The sequence below is a fragment of the Tasmannia lanceolata genome, unplaced genomic scaffold, assembly GCF_043159265.1.
Source record: "Tasmannia lanceolata isolate RefF3 unplaced genomic scaffold, GAP_Taslan_0.1 ptg000015l, whole genome shotgun sequence".
Taxonomy (NCBI): Eukaryota; Viridiplantae; Streptophyta; class Magnoliopsida; order Canellales; family Winteraceae; genus Tasmannia; species Tasmannia lanceolata.
The window spans coordinates 54,918,089-54,935,241 of record NW_027518692.1 but is presented as its reverse complement, the minus strand read 5'-3'; the positions used below and the strand labels follow the sequence as shown (position 1 = coordinate 54,935,241).

The 17,153-nt window shown below is 37.7% G+C and overlaps 2 protein-coding genes across 2 annotated transcripts; both read right to left on the bottom strand.

The window, feature by feature from the left end:
- Nucleotides 1–742: 742 nt before the first annotated feature.
- LOC143846501 (putative glutamine amidotransferase GAT1_2.1) lies at nt 743–3,363 on the bottom strand. Its single transcript, XM_077354940.1, has 4 exons — nt 3,175–3,363; nt 2,336–3,066; nt 1,621–1,827; nt 743–1,245 (listed from the first exon to the last, which is right to left on the bottom strand). The coding sequence occupies exons 1-4, from the start codon at nt 3,269–3,271 to the stop codon at nt 1,012–1,014; spliced, it is 1,269 nt and encodes a 422-aa protein (XP_077211055.1). The 5' UTR covers nt 3,272–3,363; the 3' UTR covers nt 743–1,011.
- A 7,667-nt stretch (nt 3,364–11,030) lies between these two features.
- LOC143846099 (non-specific lipid-transfer protein 2-like) lies at nt 11,031–11,656 on the bottom strand. The gene has a single exon (XM_077354515.1). It carries the CDS (start codon nt 11,579–11,581, stop codon nt 11,303–11,305), a length of 279 nt encoding a protein of 92 aa, XP_077210630.1. The 5' UTR covers nt 11,582–11,656; the 3' UTR covers nt 11,031–11,302.
- Nucleotides 11,657–17,153: the final 5,497 nt, after the last annotated feature.

Genomic DNA, 17,153 nt, shown 5'->3' with positions numbered 1-17,153 from the left:
GTTTTTGAAAACAGCAATGTGTGTTGACCCCCATAACTTGGTAAATTAGTTTATTGTGGGCATTCCTTATGTGAGACCAGAATGCAATGAGAAGCCTCAAATCAGTCATAGAGTATTTTGATTTTGCTAAAGTAAATACAGCATTGTGCTGTGGATTCTTCCAATCTTCAAGCAAGCAAAGCTTCCTTTCACTATTATTTGTGTAGTTAGTGTGCTATAATACCAATTTAAGATAATATTTTGTAGTAATAATAACAATTTAAGATTATGGGAGATGGAGAAATTTTGAGTAGTTCCAAAAAAAGACCATTTTTTGTCATTAATGAACTGTGCAGGTGTTCTTGGCGTGGTGGGATGTTCAGAAGGTTCTGTGATTTTTGCTAGACATCATAAGAATTTAAAGGTTGGATTCGTAAACCAAATTTGGTAATCAAATCGATAGAAGTGGATCGAATCAAACTGATCGAACCAAGCTACTATCAAAGCAATAGATCAAAAGCTCACAACATCTGAACCAAACAAAAAGAACTAAAGTTGAATGGTACTAATCAAACCTAACACCATATGGGTGCTTTAGTAGAAGGTGAGGTGAACAGAAGTGGGCCCAACATGAAGTGGATGTGGAAAGGTGGGTATATGGTTTTCAAAAATTGATGGAAAGTGAAGTGGATGGTCAAAACAAGGATTAATTTTCAACAGTCGCATGATGATGGCCCACTGGATTAACGGTCCCAATCACCAAGCTCATGTTCTAAATGAATTCAAACTCTTACAAATCAATTTCACACAAGACCATTGAACTTCTTACAATGAAATAAATCACAAATTTACACATCTGATTTCTCAATTGATGATGAATCAGGGAGAAAGAAGCAAACAAAAAGAGGATAACAAAAACAGACAAAAAGACAAAAAGACAGAAGCCCATCTTAAATATCATATCAGCCTTCCTCCCAAAAAAGAGTTAAAACTCCTTTTTAAAGAGGTGGAAAAGGCAGAAACCAACTTTATTCATGAAGCCATGAGCTTTCTCTCCAAAACCTCTGAACAGACCTTCCCCATCATATGATAGAAAGAAAGCAGATCAGACAATTGTTCTATAGACATTTTCCCCATCCCATTTCTTGCTACCATGTCCCTTTCTCCATTCATTTTCATCCTCTCTAAATAAGAAGAAGCATTCCTCACAGTTGCCCCCATCTGCTTCAACCTCTTTTCCTGCTGCAAGCTCAACGCCATATTAGACTGCATAGAAAAGCATAAAAAAGAACATCAATTAATCAAATGCATAGGCAGAAACCCATTATAGCAATCTGTTCATCCATTTCAAATAGTATGTTAGAATATGTGAGATCCAACCGTTGGATTGGGTGTAGATCTCACCATTGGATCATCTTGGTGGAAGATTGAGCAAGAAAGTTAAATGAGGTAACCTAGCTAGATTAGGCAGCTGGATAAAATTAGTAATTAGGTTAGATTAGAATATTATATTCTTATCTCTTTTTATACTCATCATGACATCTTTCTATGTTTATCATCTTAGTGCTCTATATAAGCACTGATTGATTCTCTTGTAAAAGCATTCAATATTAGTGAAATCATTCTAAATTTATCAAATACCTCAAGGAATTCAGCTCCAGCGTCGAGCTCTGATTCTTTAGATTGGACCATTTCTAGCCCTGCAGTATACATGTTTCTCGCAATTGAGAAACTTCGGACGATGATCTTCCTCTTCTTCTCCATTTCTTGGTCCAGCTTTAGATCCTTTGCCTCCCACGCAGAACTATCGACTTTCTTCTTGTAAGATGTCACCGCTTTTGCGAATTCCTATCCAAAAAAATACACACAGAATCCATCAACAACCCCAATATGAAAAACCCATTTGAGGTTATGTTTGTTTACCAAAACTCATCTCCCAAAATTCCTTAAAAGCTAAATGATAAGTTCTTAGATTCTCTGTATGGGTGTTCGTAGTTTTGTTTCTGTTGAAGTATAAATGATTAAATAACACCTCCTAGATTGGCCTGGGTTCAAAACCCAACAACTCCTAGATTGGCCAACTCAAAAGAGGTGTCACGCGTGAAGAGGAGGCCTCACTGTAGGTCCTGGGTTCAAAACCCAACAACTCCTTAATATTTATTAAAATACATGTTTACGGCCAACCCAAGAGGTGGAGTGTCTGAAGTATAAATGATTAAATAATACCAACTCTAAGGCCCTGTTTGTTTCAGATTTCGAGGGCCCCAACCAATTATTGCGGCCAATCTGAAAGGAACAGATCCTAACATCTTAGTTAAGCTTTTGGAGTAATTGGTTGTTTCACAATTTCTAATACCTGATAAGCAGACGGGCATCCAGGATAATCAAACTCCTCGGAGCCAGATCTCCTCATTCGCTCAGGATGAAATTGCAATCCCATGATAAATTTACCCTCTTCCGGATTATAAGCATCAGGATCATAAAACCCTTCAATCAGACCATCTGGCGCAAAAGCCATCGGCACGAATCTTTCTGCCAATCTCTTTACTCCTTGATGATGATAGCTATTCACCCAGATCTCCATCTTCCCCTCCTCCAAAGACTCCTTAAACCAAAAACTCAAAGGAGTATTCTCCACAACCTTTATCATATGCCTATGACCATCATAATTATCATAATTTAAATGACTTACACCCCTCTCTCTACCTTTATTGGATAGTTCTTTCTCCACATCTTGATAAAGACTCCCCCCACATGCTACATTGAGGACTTGTGATCCCCTACAAATTCCCAAGAAGGGAATATTCCTTTCAAGGCAGAGCTTAGCGAGCCGCAATTCGATCGAATCCTTCTCACGATCAATGGAAGTATCACTCACGTGTAATCGTTTGATCTCCTCGAGTTCTTCTTGAGAAAGACTAGTAGTACTCTCACCTTCATAAAGAGATGGGTCTATATCTTCACCTTCACAAAGAAGAACACCATGAATAGGCTCAAAGCTTTCTAAGAGCATGTGTACCCCAGCCACACGTGGGACGATCACCGGCACCGCGCCATAGCTTACTATGAGATCCAGATGGTATTCTCCTGAAGAAAAAAAATGTGTCAAACTTTTTCCATGTTTTTTTATTGAAGTTTTGAAAAAAAGAAAAGAAAAAAAAGAGATTTGAAAGGAAAGAAGAAATTAAAACATACCCACGAAGTCTACGAACTTGTTCTTTCGAACAGTTCGTCTAGAAACGATCAGAACCCTTGGAAGGATCATGGAGAGATCAGAAGCTTCATCGGCCATTGTTTTACGTTTTTCTTTAGCTTTGTTTTGCAGTGTCTTTGTTTATCTCTTTTTTATTTATAGAAGGTGAGGATTAGATTTTGATTACTGGTAATTAGAGAGAGAGAGAGAGAGAGAGAGAGAGAGAGAGAGAGAGAGATGTACAGATCGTTCCGTCGAGGCGCCGCGTATGAATAGATTCTCCCGTTACGTTGACGTGGAGTTCGGGGGTGAGCTGGACACGTGGCTGTAGCCTTTGTCGAAGCTTATCTTATTCGATGGTCAACATTGGAGGAGTAGCTGACGTGGAAATTATTAGACAAATGCTAAAAAGGAAAGTCGCTTTTACTGTCTTTCCTAAAAGATACTTATTGGGCCCACTCTTGCATTTGTTTAAGCGATGGGGTCCGTTCATTAACAAATACCTTGATCGCGTGATCCTAGACCCTTGATCCATCACGCCAAAATAAGCTATTGGTTTTCGTAATCCTAAGCATGAGTACTTCATTTGGGAATTGGGATTGGACCAAAACCATGTACGTTGCCTTGTGATCTTCAATCTTTTACATGATCAACGGTCTTGATTTCACATGCATGATCCAAAAATTGCCTTTCTTATTTGATCATAAAAGTGACTTTTTGCATAATCATTCAACAATTTAAAATGATTGAACAATTATAGAAACCCTAAAGATCGGAGGGTTAGGATCATCCTTTCCAAGTGATTTTTGTGCCCAAACTATTTATATTTGGGGGATCCAAATGAACGGTTTGGATCTTTGAATGAGTTGGGCCCTACCAATTTATCTATTGCAAGGCCTAATAGAAAAATAGTGTGGATTCATCTGAACGCAATCTCTGCTTCTGTCTCCATTAATTATTCCATGAGTATCCATTGGATAACAAATTAATAACTGGGATATGCTTCTACTCCTGTAGAAAGCTTCTTTATTTTATTGGCTTATTTATCATATCTTTGAAGGCATGTTTGGCAAGCAAGAAAAATTATTCTATGGAATATGAGATAGGAGCTGATCAGGAGGGAGATTAAGGAAATGTGGCATGTTTGCAAAAACAATTACTTTTTGTTGATTTTCCTAAACCTAACTTCCTAACTGCGGCTTACATCACTTGTGATGTTGTGGGGAGAACCCATTTGTTTGGTCCCTTGTTAGGTCTCCTGGTCTCGCTAGCATTATTCAATAGGACGTTGCTTCAAATTGGTTTTGTTCTCCTTTCCTGTTTTTGTGACTTTTTTCGCGGATGGTCTGTTGCATCTCCGACAGCAGCCACAAAGGCTCACATTGCAGCAGAGTTTGTCTTCATTCACGAGGTGGCTGCTGTCAGATGCAACAGACCACCTGCGAAATGCCTCCTGCTACGTAATGGAACATCACTTGTGGCCCCTTTAATGCCCATTTTGACCATTTCTGGGGACAACATTCTAGGTTCCCAATGCTTGTCTTTTGTTTTTCCTCGATAAAGATACCCTGAAACAAGGAATTTGCTAGGGAATTTCTCTGAAAGGCTTTTTGCAGCTGACTTTTGCATGTGAGAATGTAACACATTAAAACTCCCCTTCTTGAGAAGAACTCGGCCCCAAGTTTGCATCTGCTCTAATCGGGTGTGTCCTCCTGGATCAAATATGAAGATCTCGCACCAGGAGTAGTAATTCTTGAAAGTCACTCTGCCCCATGCATCTCTTGAAGAATAGATCATCCCTGCAAATGTGGCGGTTTGGAGGGGTTGCAGTCATGGTTTTAAATTTCGACCAAAATTTTGGATACCGGTAGGGACTGAAACCGAAATTTTCTGAAATTCAATTTTCGCCATTTACCAAATTTCGGATTTCGGTCCGAAATTTCGGTTTAATGACATTATTTACTAAAAAAAAAAGTGTTGGTCCGGAATTTTGGAATTTCGGTCCGGAATTTGGAACCAAATTACCAAATTTCGAACCGAAATTTCGGTTTTTGGTGGGGTCCGAAACGGTTACCGAAACTGAAAATTTAAACTATGGTTGCAGTCCATATCCAAATAAGTATCTGCTGAAAGTGACAGTGGTACAGTGGCCTGTCATGCCAACCAACCCTAATCTCACCAAATATCTTATCCGTGTCAGGTGTCGTGGCTATAGACAACACCATCTCAACATGAATGGCATTTGTCATAGCTTCCTCTGCAACTATGGTAAAGGCAGTATCAATTGTACCATCTATAAGTGTATGCTCCTCATCGACATCAATGCTTGATAAAATAAATTGCTAGGTTGCTCTGCAATAAGCTCATCGGCAATATCACTAGTGTCAATCTCGTCACCATCATTGTCTCACTCTATAATGATGATTTCAATGCCAGCCGCAATCTCTTCCTCCCCTTCTTGTCTGCCAGCCTCATCATCAGCCTCTTGGGGTGGAGAAGGTGATGCAGCGCATCTTGCTTTCCAATTTTACCATTCGGTATTTTTGAAAGTTACCATTTGAATCATTACCTCAAAGATATCAGTTTCATTTTACCAAGTTACCAACCATGGTAACAAATGTCAATTCGTGGGATTTAGTTTTAGGAAACCAGCCTTTCTTAGTTTAATAATTTAGCAGATTCTTTTCTCAAGTCTAGTTAAATAGCAATAAATTACTTTTTAATTAGTACCCAATAGGAATGAGATATAAAACAGCTTTTATTTTCTATTTAATTTTTCAATGCAAAATTGTGTAAGATCTTTACACCTAGATTAGAGTTGCTACTTTCTTTGTTTGTTTTTAGTTTTCAAAGTTAGAATAAGGATCTCATTAGCTTATTTAAACTCAATGTAATGAAGAAGATCTTGGTTTTTTTGACAATTAAAGTATTGAATGAAAAGTGTTCTTTTCTTGTGGAGAGGTGCTTTTTACACTTCTTTCTTGGAGTTTCCCTCCAACTTGGGTTAGCTTTTGAGCACCACAATTATCTTTTGTTATTTTTTTCCGGATCATCATCGCCGTCATCGATCGCACACCCATTCGGTGTTAGAAGGGATGTATGTGCCTTGGTCTTGAGTCTCTGTATCTACATGGTAAGGGAATTAACCTCAACCAACCTCCATTTATGGTAAGCCTCCTATTCTCAGCGATGTTGGAGTAAGAACTTTTTTCCATTGGTCCTCATGGGCTCTTTCCTCAACACGTCGTCTTCGATACTATGTGGGAGCATAAATCCTCAAAAAGTGATCACGGACCTCCTCCCATCCCATCAGCAGACTGGAGGTTTGCCTAAGTCACGCCTCTCTTTCCATGAATATCCATATGGAATCTGCATGCAGTCAGACAGTCTTTCGGGCACTTCGTAATGTCTCACGTTGGTTGAAGCCATGATATCTGTGATATGCATCGAGGGCATCAACCCAAATCATGCACTCGGCTTCATCATCACCATAGCCGAAAATATGAAGAACAAATGGTGGCTCTATAAGTGTAAATGTGAACAAGGTTTGTCCCACCAATGGCTACCCGGATCAATGCTGAACTGATGCACTCCGATGGACTGATCTGACAATGCAGCAATAACTCTGAGCTCCAATGGACAAATATAGTTGTCCCAAAGATGAGATAAATGTGGGAATGGCATCCGTGCACTTTCTTTTGTAGATGCCCGTTGTAGAAAAGTGTAAGCGTTGGTCACAGTATGAGCGAGTTCCAATCTGGGCTGCTTAAGAACACACCTGCGGAGATCACGCCTGCTATGTAAAATTCAGTTTAATTGGTCTTGGGGCTGCTACGGATGGTTCTCAACTTTCAGAAATTTATCAAGAAACCAGGGAAAGCTTCACGCCAAACTAGTTGATTGTGAGTTGGTGTCTCGTTGGACAGATTGGAACTGAACAACCGATATCACTTCCAGAATGGTTTGGAATTTAGTTGTCCAGCTACTAAACTCCAGCCTAGGCTTACTTTACAGACAATGCAAGGTTCTGTTCAAGGGATGGCAGCATCTAACTGACAGCAAAAGAGACCAATGATTTGGAGGAAGGCTGACCCAATAATTCAGCCTATTCGTGGTGGGGTCCAAGGAGGAAATAACCTTGGGAATTAGCTAGGAGTAGCTGAGTTATAAGCTGCTTTGATGAAGGGATTAACTCCAAGAGTTCAGCTTGTTAAACGTTTGGCCCTGTGTCTCAAGTTGCCGTTTCTTTAATTAACTGTTGCACTAGTTAACTTTCAATTGACAGAACATTACTTATGGCAAATAAGGAATCACAAACACCATTAAAACCTGGACAAAGTTGCTGTATCAAAGGGTCATTCATGAACCTAATGACTTGGAAGCACCAATGGAAAAGTGGGCTTATGAAAAGAGACAAGTGGACTAGTGAGTTAAACTTGTGAAAATCAGGCTTGCATGCAAGGGGGACTGGTTCCTTCACTGGTTGTTTGTATAGGGAAGCACCCAGGTTATTTAGTCTCAAGAGTGTTTGATGAATGACTAGCTCTCAGATAAATGCACAGGAACTAGTTGTCAGCCGGGATTTGGAAGCCTCGTTAACTGATTTAAATGCAGGTCTCAGGTAGAGGTAGCTCTCGGTTAGGGAGTTTGGTCACCCAAATGACCAGTAATAAAAGACCCTTTGAATAATGCTGAATCTGTTTTGCCAATTTAAGGGTCAGCTTTTCTGGTTTGTAGAGAGGCATTGAGTGGAATTAGCACGGTCATTCTCAGACCTGAATTGCAACATTTAAACAAAGTACCCACACCACAGGGCAAGAGATGAGAGATCGACGTCCAGCAATTCAACTTATGAGCCTTAACAAGGTGTTGTATTGTCATCATAAAATGGACCCCTGTATTCTCCATGCATTTCAAAAGCATTCTCAGATTTTGGCTCCATAATCCAATGATTATACTATATAATATCGACTATGCCGGTGTATCGATTTCTTTCCGTCTACTTTCTAAACAGGATCTTCAAGACTCCTAATAAAGGAGTTTGTATCTTCAGTTCAACAATAGAGATCCATTGGAGCAGACTGCATTCCACCAAAACAAAACTAGGCATCACTCAACTGGCACCAAAATCGTTACCAAACTCTTAATGACAGAGGTGCTAGTTAGCCTTATGTCAGGCATGTGGGAGGCTTATTGAGCCGCACTTGAGGGGTTGTTCCACCCCTTCTTAGAAGACGCTTATTGAGCAGCACTTCTGCCTCGTGTTCATGATCAGATCCGTCTACCCTAATTGCAACAATAAGTCTAGCCAGATGTCACTGACAACACTTTTATTGGATTATCAGATTATCAGATTCATAAAGTCTCATATTTGTTGGTTCGTTGTCTGATACTTCGTTTAAAACCTTTTACATTAAAAAAAAAACTCTATATTTTTAAGGAAAACATTTAAAACACGCTTTAGGCATGTTTCAAACGTAATAAATTTGTTTTTAACCAACTTTCTAATTTTACCAGTTATGTTTTGTAAAGTGAGTGATAAATCGACCCCCATATATCTTAAATTAACCCCTTTTGATGTAAAACACTAGGGCGTGTAAGTTGTACACTTATACGGTGTTTAACCGCAGATGGCAACTTTATCTAAGGTTAAAAAGGGGGTTGATTTAGGATGTATTAGGGTCGATTTATCACTGACAAAATTTTAAATAATCGCATTTTTTCGTGTTTCCACTTATTTGATCGTTTTTTTTTACCGTATTAAGCAGAAATTTCTCCGGCCCTCTTTTTTTGCCTTATCAAGTTTTGCTAACTATGGTCATAAATACACCATAGTGGGTGGCCCAGGGAAGAAAGGAGGTGAATATGGTCAAAGTGCCTTTCTCCGTGGCAGTTCTCACTCGTAAGAGGTATTTGATATGATAGGAAGACCCTCAACCAGCACCAATGAGACTATACCAGTCAATCATTTTCAGCAACGTGTAAGAAAATGATATGTCATCTTATAGAGTAGCTATTGGAAGGCCACAGTCAGGTCAACACAATGATACTTGTCTTTCAAGACCCACTAATCTTTGCTGGTTGGTGGTTATACAACTACAGTGATTATTTTTTACAGAAAATTACCAAAAACTACCTAACGAAAAGTTTATTAAAAAAACCCTAAATTTTGTTTAATTATTAAAATTACCATTGATTTACCTAAAATAACTTCTAATATTATTCTTTTAATCTTACTCTCAACTAACCATAGATTAATTTGGGACTGATTCTCGCTAACAGTACTGTCTCTTAGGGGCATTAAGGGATCTACTTCAGATCGGTTCCTCCTATCTCTTAAGTCACTATCCATTCAAATCCCTTATCGGTCGGATCAATCCGGAGTGTTCTTCAGATCCTAGTTATAGTGTCTCGATCACAGTCCATTTCAAATCGGATCGTCCATTGGAGTGGCCCAATATGTCCTACTTAAACCGTAAAAAATTAGAATTTTAAAAATTTTCAGTCCACTATTAATATCTCTATGCAATTTATTCAGATAAATTACTCCTTTATTTATGATTAAACTTTCAAATATGTTAAATAATGCTTATAAACAATAAAACTAATTTAAATTACATACAAGAATATAGTGTAATCAATGACAACATACAAAAATAAAATTCAATTATGACCAAATGGTTAATAAATATTATATTCATGACAACATATATTCACTCATTCTATACATGTGTTTCAATTATATTACGCGGCAACGGCGAACGGCAACGACAAAGTGGATTAGGGACTTAGGGTTAATGGTCAGAGAAAGAAGAAAAGAGGGTTCCTTGAAACTTGAGAGAGATGCATGACAAAATATTTGAAAAAAATGCATACGGCTTATTTTTATTAAAGTAATACTTAAAGTTAGAAAAATTAGAAGATATTTTCATAAAATATTATAATAAAATTGGATTTAGACCGTCTTACGGGTTTCTGTTAGTTGTCTTGATCCAATTGGAAATAATTTCTGATCCTATGATATTAGGGATCTGAAATGTGTACATGGATCCTGCTAATGTATCTAGATCCAATCTGAAAGAAGAAAATATAGACCATAGTTTCAAAACACCCTGCTTCATTGTTGACTCCTTTTAACCTTGTCCGCGTTCTAGTCGGAGTCCGCATTTTACCCTATAAAGTCAGCTAAAACACCTTTGACACTCCAACATCGTGAGTGGTTGAGTACTCACCCACATCAACAGAGTACTAGACCACGTTGTGCCTAGTCGACTAGAATTCACTTTGGCCGTATTTTAACCGGCATCCACATTGATATAGACAATGGAAGACTGGACCACGCGTTTTGAAATACTGATATAGACAGTGGAAGACCGGACCACACTGAACTATGGTTTATTCTTGACCGGGCCCCAGAAAATGGTTGCACATTTATATGCATCCCAGGTGGGTTACATACCTGCTTCCCATATTATTTAACTTTTTCCAATATCTTCCTTCCTTTTTCATTGCATAAATAATAAACATGGCAATGGCCTTACAAAAATCAGGCTACTAGAACACGACAAAAAAAAAAAAAATTGAAAACAAACAAAACACAACAGAAGGAAAATGGCATCTGCTGAAATTAAACACATGTTGGCCATGTTAGATCGATTGAGCATGGGCCAGGCCTAGGATTTCATAAATTTTAATGGACAGGGCATGGGCTTCATAAAGTTTTAAGTTTCCCCAATGAATTTTCTAAGGCCCCGGATTTTCCTGATTTTGAGTCCAAAGCTGATTATTGGACTCAAAATTACGTTTAATTTTGAGCCCAATATGAGCTTAAAATCAATTCTCAAACAGAGCCTAAGACTGCAAGAACATGAAATTTGATTCATTGAAATATAGGCTGCATTTCACAATTAAAATTATTGTAGATAAAATAACAGTAACCATCAAACATCATTTTAATGGCCCATCACACCCTAAGCAGTACTATAACCCAACAAGAAAAATACAGTAACACTAAACCAGAAAACATCATCAGGACACCAGAGCTCAGCAACCTACTACTTCTGCCACTTCAAAAGAACACAATACTAGCTAGATATAGTCTGGAAAGAAAAGAGTCCCTTCCAAATTGATTCAACAGTTGGGAAATGGGGTACTACAAGAACTCGCCACCCTTCGCGCATTGCCCGAGTTGATGTACCTCTGAAGGCTAGGGTCTTTGAGGTAGTTGCAAAGGCATGGCCTCTGTTGCTGCAACTTGGTGCAACACTCTCTAGTGGGTGCACTTGAGGAGAGGATGGCTCCTGCGCAAGGGCTCAGTTGCATGGGGTCACATGTGACCGCCATGGAAACCGGTGCTTCGCCAAGGAGCAGGACCATCATAACACAAACAGCAAAGTAAGATACCTTCATCTTCAAAGGAAAATGGAAGGAGTGGAAGAAGAAGATGAAAGGAGGAGATGGATATGTGTGTTTGGATTGCCACCCTATTTATAGGCAGTGGCCAATAAGAAAAAATAAAAGTTAGGTGGATATGGAATGAAAAATCAATTGGACATTTTATTTGCAAGTTTTCTACTTGGCTTTTTTTTTTTTCCAAGTCAGTCTCTGTGGATTGTGGACCTTCTATATTGATAGAATATCCTCTTAAATCTAGAAATTTTAACTAAGCTCCTGACTTTTTTGTATAATTCCAAGAAGGGATTTGCTAGCGACCACCGCAGAAGGCACTTCGTGTTGCATCAGAGAAGAGACACAAGAACTAAATGAATGAGACAAAATCTGAGCCTATGTAGCTCTCTCATGCAACGAACGCTCTAGGAAATTCCTTCTGTGACCCTTCCAAGAAAGGTCTTATCAAAGAAAGAAAAATTGTATGCCTTTAAATTATTTGCTTGAATCTTTTATGCAACTGGTTTTGCAGTTAAATATGATTATCTGTAATAGTTTTAAAAATAATATTGTTTATGCTTCCAAATGAGCCTTAATATCTCATTTGTAATAAGGTTTACTTAAAAGAATTTCATTTGCAAATAGAAACTGAATTTTGGTGTCATCCAAAAAGGGCCTTAATCTATAAAATGCCTTGAAATGTTAAGGGTATTGTAGATTTTTTTAAAAAATAAAATTATTAGCACATTATTCCCAATGCTAGCACAATTACTTTGGAAGAGTAAAATAGTGGTAGTTACTAAAGAAGTGCATTTTTAGAATTATTTAAAAATGAAGAGTTTGATTTTAAATTCTAAGTCTAAGAGGATATTGTTACTGTGAAACAACCAATTACTCCAAAAGCTTGAACTGTTAGAGTTGGTGTTATTTTTTATTTTTTTTTAAAAGGTAACAATTTCATTTCATAAGTATAAAAATTAGAGTTGGTGTTATTTAATCATTTATGCTTCAATAGTTACAAACTTACAATGGAGTGTCTAGGCAATTTCGCATAAAGGGACCCCTTTTTTTCAAGAGAAAAGAGCCATCTCATAGCTCCCATGCTATGAAAAAGAGGGGCTGCAAAATTACTTTTGAGAAATTGCCTAGAAACTCCCATATTGTTATCTAGAAGATTCATGAGAATGAAACCCCATCCTACTTTTACCAGAATTTGTGGGCAGCTCAAAATTTCCAAAAACTCTTTCAAAGACTAACTTCAATTGCCGGCAGAGACATTGCTCTAAACCTTACAAAATAAATCAACACTTTGAAAAAACAAATGCTACTGACATGGGCACGACCATGTTTTGATAGCGGGATGAACTCACCTTGTTTTATACTATTTATTCAGCTGTGAAAAGTCTACTACAATCACGGTTTAAAATTTCGATTTCCGTACCGATTTCGGACTTCCGAAAAAATGAAATTTCTGTCGAAATTTGGTACTCAAGTTTGAAATTCCAAAAAAAAAATTTAAATAAAAAAGGCATTTTCTCGAAATTACTGAAATTTTGGACCCAAATACCGAAACTTCGGATGAAATTTCTAATTTCACCAAATTTCGGTTTCAGTCCCCACCCAAATTTCGGTCGAAATTTAAAACCATGACTACAATACCCAATCAGAGACGTGTAAAAAACAAAAAGAGTCGTCCCGTTATCAACATCCAATCAGAGACGTGTAAACAAAAAGAGTCGTCCCGTTATCAACACCAGCAAAGAGAATCGTCCCGTTATCAAAACAAAACCTGGTCCTGGGTGCGCTTAATCATGAATTTTTACATTGGGCTTGGTGGAAATCAAAGCATTAAGATGAGTAGATTTGACTAAATAGGTAGGGAAATGATATCCCCCGAAACGGATAAAATCCACCCCCCCCCCGCCCCCACCCTTTTAACGGTTTCTGTGAGAGTTGTTCACTGATCAAGGATAAATTCACCCCCTCTAACGTTTTCCTTTGCTTTTGCTTTTAAAACTTAACGAATAACGTTGGGGGATATCATTTCCCAATGGGTATTGCAATCTTGTTAGAGATAAGTAAGGATGCTTGAACGTGATATGGGACGATTAACCTAATCCATCTGAGTTACCACACACAATCCAACGGTGAAATCTAAATAGATCTGATATTCTCTAATAGGTTTTAGTGGCCCAATTACCACGGTGATGAAAGGTTATGGACTAGTGAGATAGCATGGTTAGGACTTAGGACAAAAGATTATTAAATTCCTTGAAATGCCTTTCGGTGATGTGATGTGTTGCTGACTTGCTGCTTATGTATTTTGGGAAAAAGATTTTTGATTGTTCTAACATTCTGAGGCCTTCATTTCCATTGGAGGGAATGCAAAAAAAATAAAAAAAATCGAGTTCTTACTCAACTTAGATATAAATGTGGAGAGATAATTTCATGGAGGCGTGCAATTTGGTTTTGTATTTTTTCCTTTTCTTCCACGGCATAAAAAAATTTGTGGAAAGTTTCCATCTTTCATTGAATTATTGGCAAAATATGCTTTAGATTTCCTCAAAATTTCTTAATGGCACCCCTCTCTTTGGTTTTGTCTTCTCTAGTTGGTTGGTGTCGATAGCTTTTCCACAAGAGATGTGTTATATAGAACTGAGCAAATCATAGCTCACCATGTTACATAGGAAACAACTTTAGTTGGGTAATTTGATAAATTGAAATGAACGAAGAAGAATGAAATAGTGTCCACTTTCTTTTTCAAACATGGTTGGTGGGTTTATATTCAGTTCCCTACCCGGTTCACACTTCACAATATCATGTTCCTTTGGAGAAGTAAAGCAGCGAACAAGAAAAGTGTAACATAAAAGTCCCAATATCAAATCAAAACAAAACAACCAAGTGATAAAAGGTCTAATAAATAGTTAGGAAGACACTCTTTAAAAAACTTGGAAAGGAATGCAGCCCTAGGGTCGGACCACCAAAATTTTATATATGATAGGGACATACAAGCCGAGGGCATGCCTCCTAGCCTCTAAAGGAGAAAAGGGAGAACCCTAATAAAATTGAAAATAGCCAAAAGAGGAATCTAAGGATTAGTAGCCTCTCTTGCAACTCGGGGAATGAGGACCCAGGATACATGACATGACACCCCACTTATTCCATATCAGGCCTTAATTATGTGGGAGGTTGGTTTTGTGATTCTCCCTTGCCGGGTATAAAGACTTAAATATCATACAATGATTGAGATTTGTTTTCAAAAATTGCTTTTAATTTACAACTTTGAGTGACTAATCCACTCTCACAACACTTGACTAATCCATCCTTTGGATCAAATATCAAGGGCGGTACCGCTCTATAAAAAAAATTGCTTCCATCGTACCACCTACATGGGACTTGACGGTCGGACACCATATATTTTTTCTATTCACACTTTCCTAATTAGCTATTTAAAGGCTATTATTTATTTTTCAAAAAAAAAACTAATTGACAACAGTCAATCATACAGGTGTTTAATGAGCCGAACAGGAGTACACATTTGGAATTTTCAATTAGTTTTCATTGAGTTTAGGGCAAGATATCCCTAGGATAGTATTGCTTGAAACTTTGGAATCTCTATATATCTCTCTCTACTTGGATGACGTAGTTGAGATAGGAGACAACAAAATCTTGGATACTCAAAAAAGGGCAGGGATTCTTCTTCTTCTCATGATAATTAGACTAATTGCTCTAATACTTAGGAAAAATGAAATATTGTCTTTCGTTTAGAGTAGGTTTTTAAATATTACAAAAAAATCCTCATAAGTACTAGCTAAGCAGGCATGAATGAACAAAAATATGAGGGGTTGAGCCTCTAATTCAATTGGAAAAGACTTCTTCAATTCTGAAGTCGAGGTTCAATCCCAACTTACCTACCCTAAAAAAAATGAAGGGTATGCTTATACATTGGCGCCCTGCAGTCAGATCTAGGACACTCCATCAGATTTTCTGACCATGTCAGGGTCACTATTTTTAATAATTTTGGACTTTAGGATATGGATCCAATGGACATGTTCGGATCCACATGTTGTGCCCAAATCCTACCCATTAATGGTTAGATCCTTTGGATCCGTCGGACTTTCTAGGTCCATTGACACCCCTACCAAAAACATCAACAGCTAATCATAAGTCTAGAAGTGCCAAATCATATCAACGTACGGTTGATATCATTTTTCTATAAAAAAAAAAACTACTAGAGCAATAGATACTATATATGATGCTTTTTTTATCTTGCAAGGTGACTCTATTTATTCTCCTTTTACCGAAGGAAAGGCGCATGCAGCAACACGCCAACACCCTGTGGTTGTAGTGATATGGCTAATGTCATTCAATCTCTTCACACCACTAGAAGCACTCATTTGGTCAAAGATCATACATAGAGGTCTGCGCTTTACTCATAGGCTTACATGGATTAAGGAGAAAAAGAGATAATTAGTATCTTGGTGCACTAAGAATAATAGTAATAATATATGGCATGTGTTTCCAACCCAAAAGGATCTGAGGTAAAGAGATTTTGATGCCCTCCATGAACATAAATTTCACCCCATCAATCTCTTCACCATTTAGACTCATCATGATTATTCATTTAAGTGGTGGTGGGACGAGTCCAAACTAATAAAACACTTAACACATTGCAAATCTCTCTCTCTCTCTCTCTCATCTACTCATGTTTGATAATGGCACTCATTTTATCAAATACTTCTTGATCTGGTGTAGTTTTTTGGGAATTGTAAATCTAATTACAAGAGTGCAAATTAAATTAGGAGTCCCATTATTAAAACAAGGGGTTTGGATATCATTTCCCTTCCTAAAATGAATTTGTTTATCCTTCTTGGAGAGTACTTCTATACCCTTCTTTTGATGCAGAGAAAAAAAAATTGGGAGAATGGTGTTTCTCAAAATTGGTCTGGTCCACCTGTTCTTCTTTCTCTGACTATAGAGCCTCTATTTGCATTAATCTGGGCTGAATTCTCGGAGTAAAGCGCATTCATGCCAAATGGTACAGCTTCGCCCGTTTTGCCGACAGAAGGAGAATGAGAAGCATTGAAGAACATGCATTCTCAAAATCTCTAAGAGCATGTTTGAATCTAGGAATCTTTGTTTCTTGGAAAAAAAATTTCCTATATTATGATAAATCCAAGGTTTGATTAACTAGTTTAATGTGGATTTTGGAATTGTAGCATCGAAAGAAGAAAACCACCTTTCAATACTTATTTTCTTTTCCAAGAAAATAAAATATCATTTTTTTAATTTGATGATTTGTACGTGGGAGATGATTTTTTCACCACCTGTAGGATAATGCGCCTCACTTTTAACCTGAATTTTGGGCAGATTATAATTCTTTTTGACGTCAAATCAGGTTAAAAGGGGAGCGCATTACCCTAGGGGGCGAAAAAATATCGCGCTCTACAGTACTTTTTGGTACCTATAGAACCTTGTTTTAAATTTCGACTGAAATCCGAAATTTCGGATTTTGGTGGGGACCGAAACCGAAATTTTCCAAAATTTCATTTTTCGCCCTTCACCAAAAATTTTGTAATTTTGATTAAATGCC

Coding starts and splice junctions, on each gene's coding strand:
- LOC143846501 (XM_077354940.1), bottom strand. CDS start 3,271: ATGGCCGATGAAGCTTCTGATCTCTCCATGATCCTTCCAAGGGTTCTG. Junction 3,067..3,174: donor CAAGTTCGTAGACTTCGTGG/GTATGTTTTAAT, acceptor TTTTTTCTTCAG/GAGAATACCATCTGGATCTC. Junction 1,246..1,620: donor CTGGAGCTGAATTCCTTGAG/GTATTTGATAAA, acceptor TTTTCTATGCAG/TCTAATATGGCGTTGAGCTT.
- LOC143846099 (XM_077354515.1), bottom strand. CDS start 11,581: ATGAAGGTATCTTACTTTGCTGTTTGTGTTATGATGGTCCTGCTCCTT.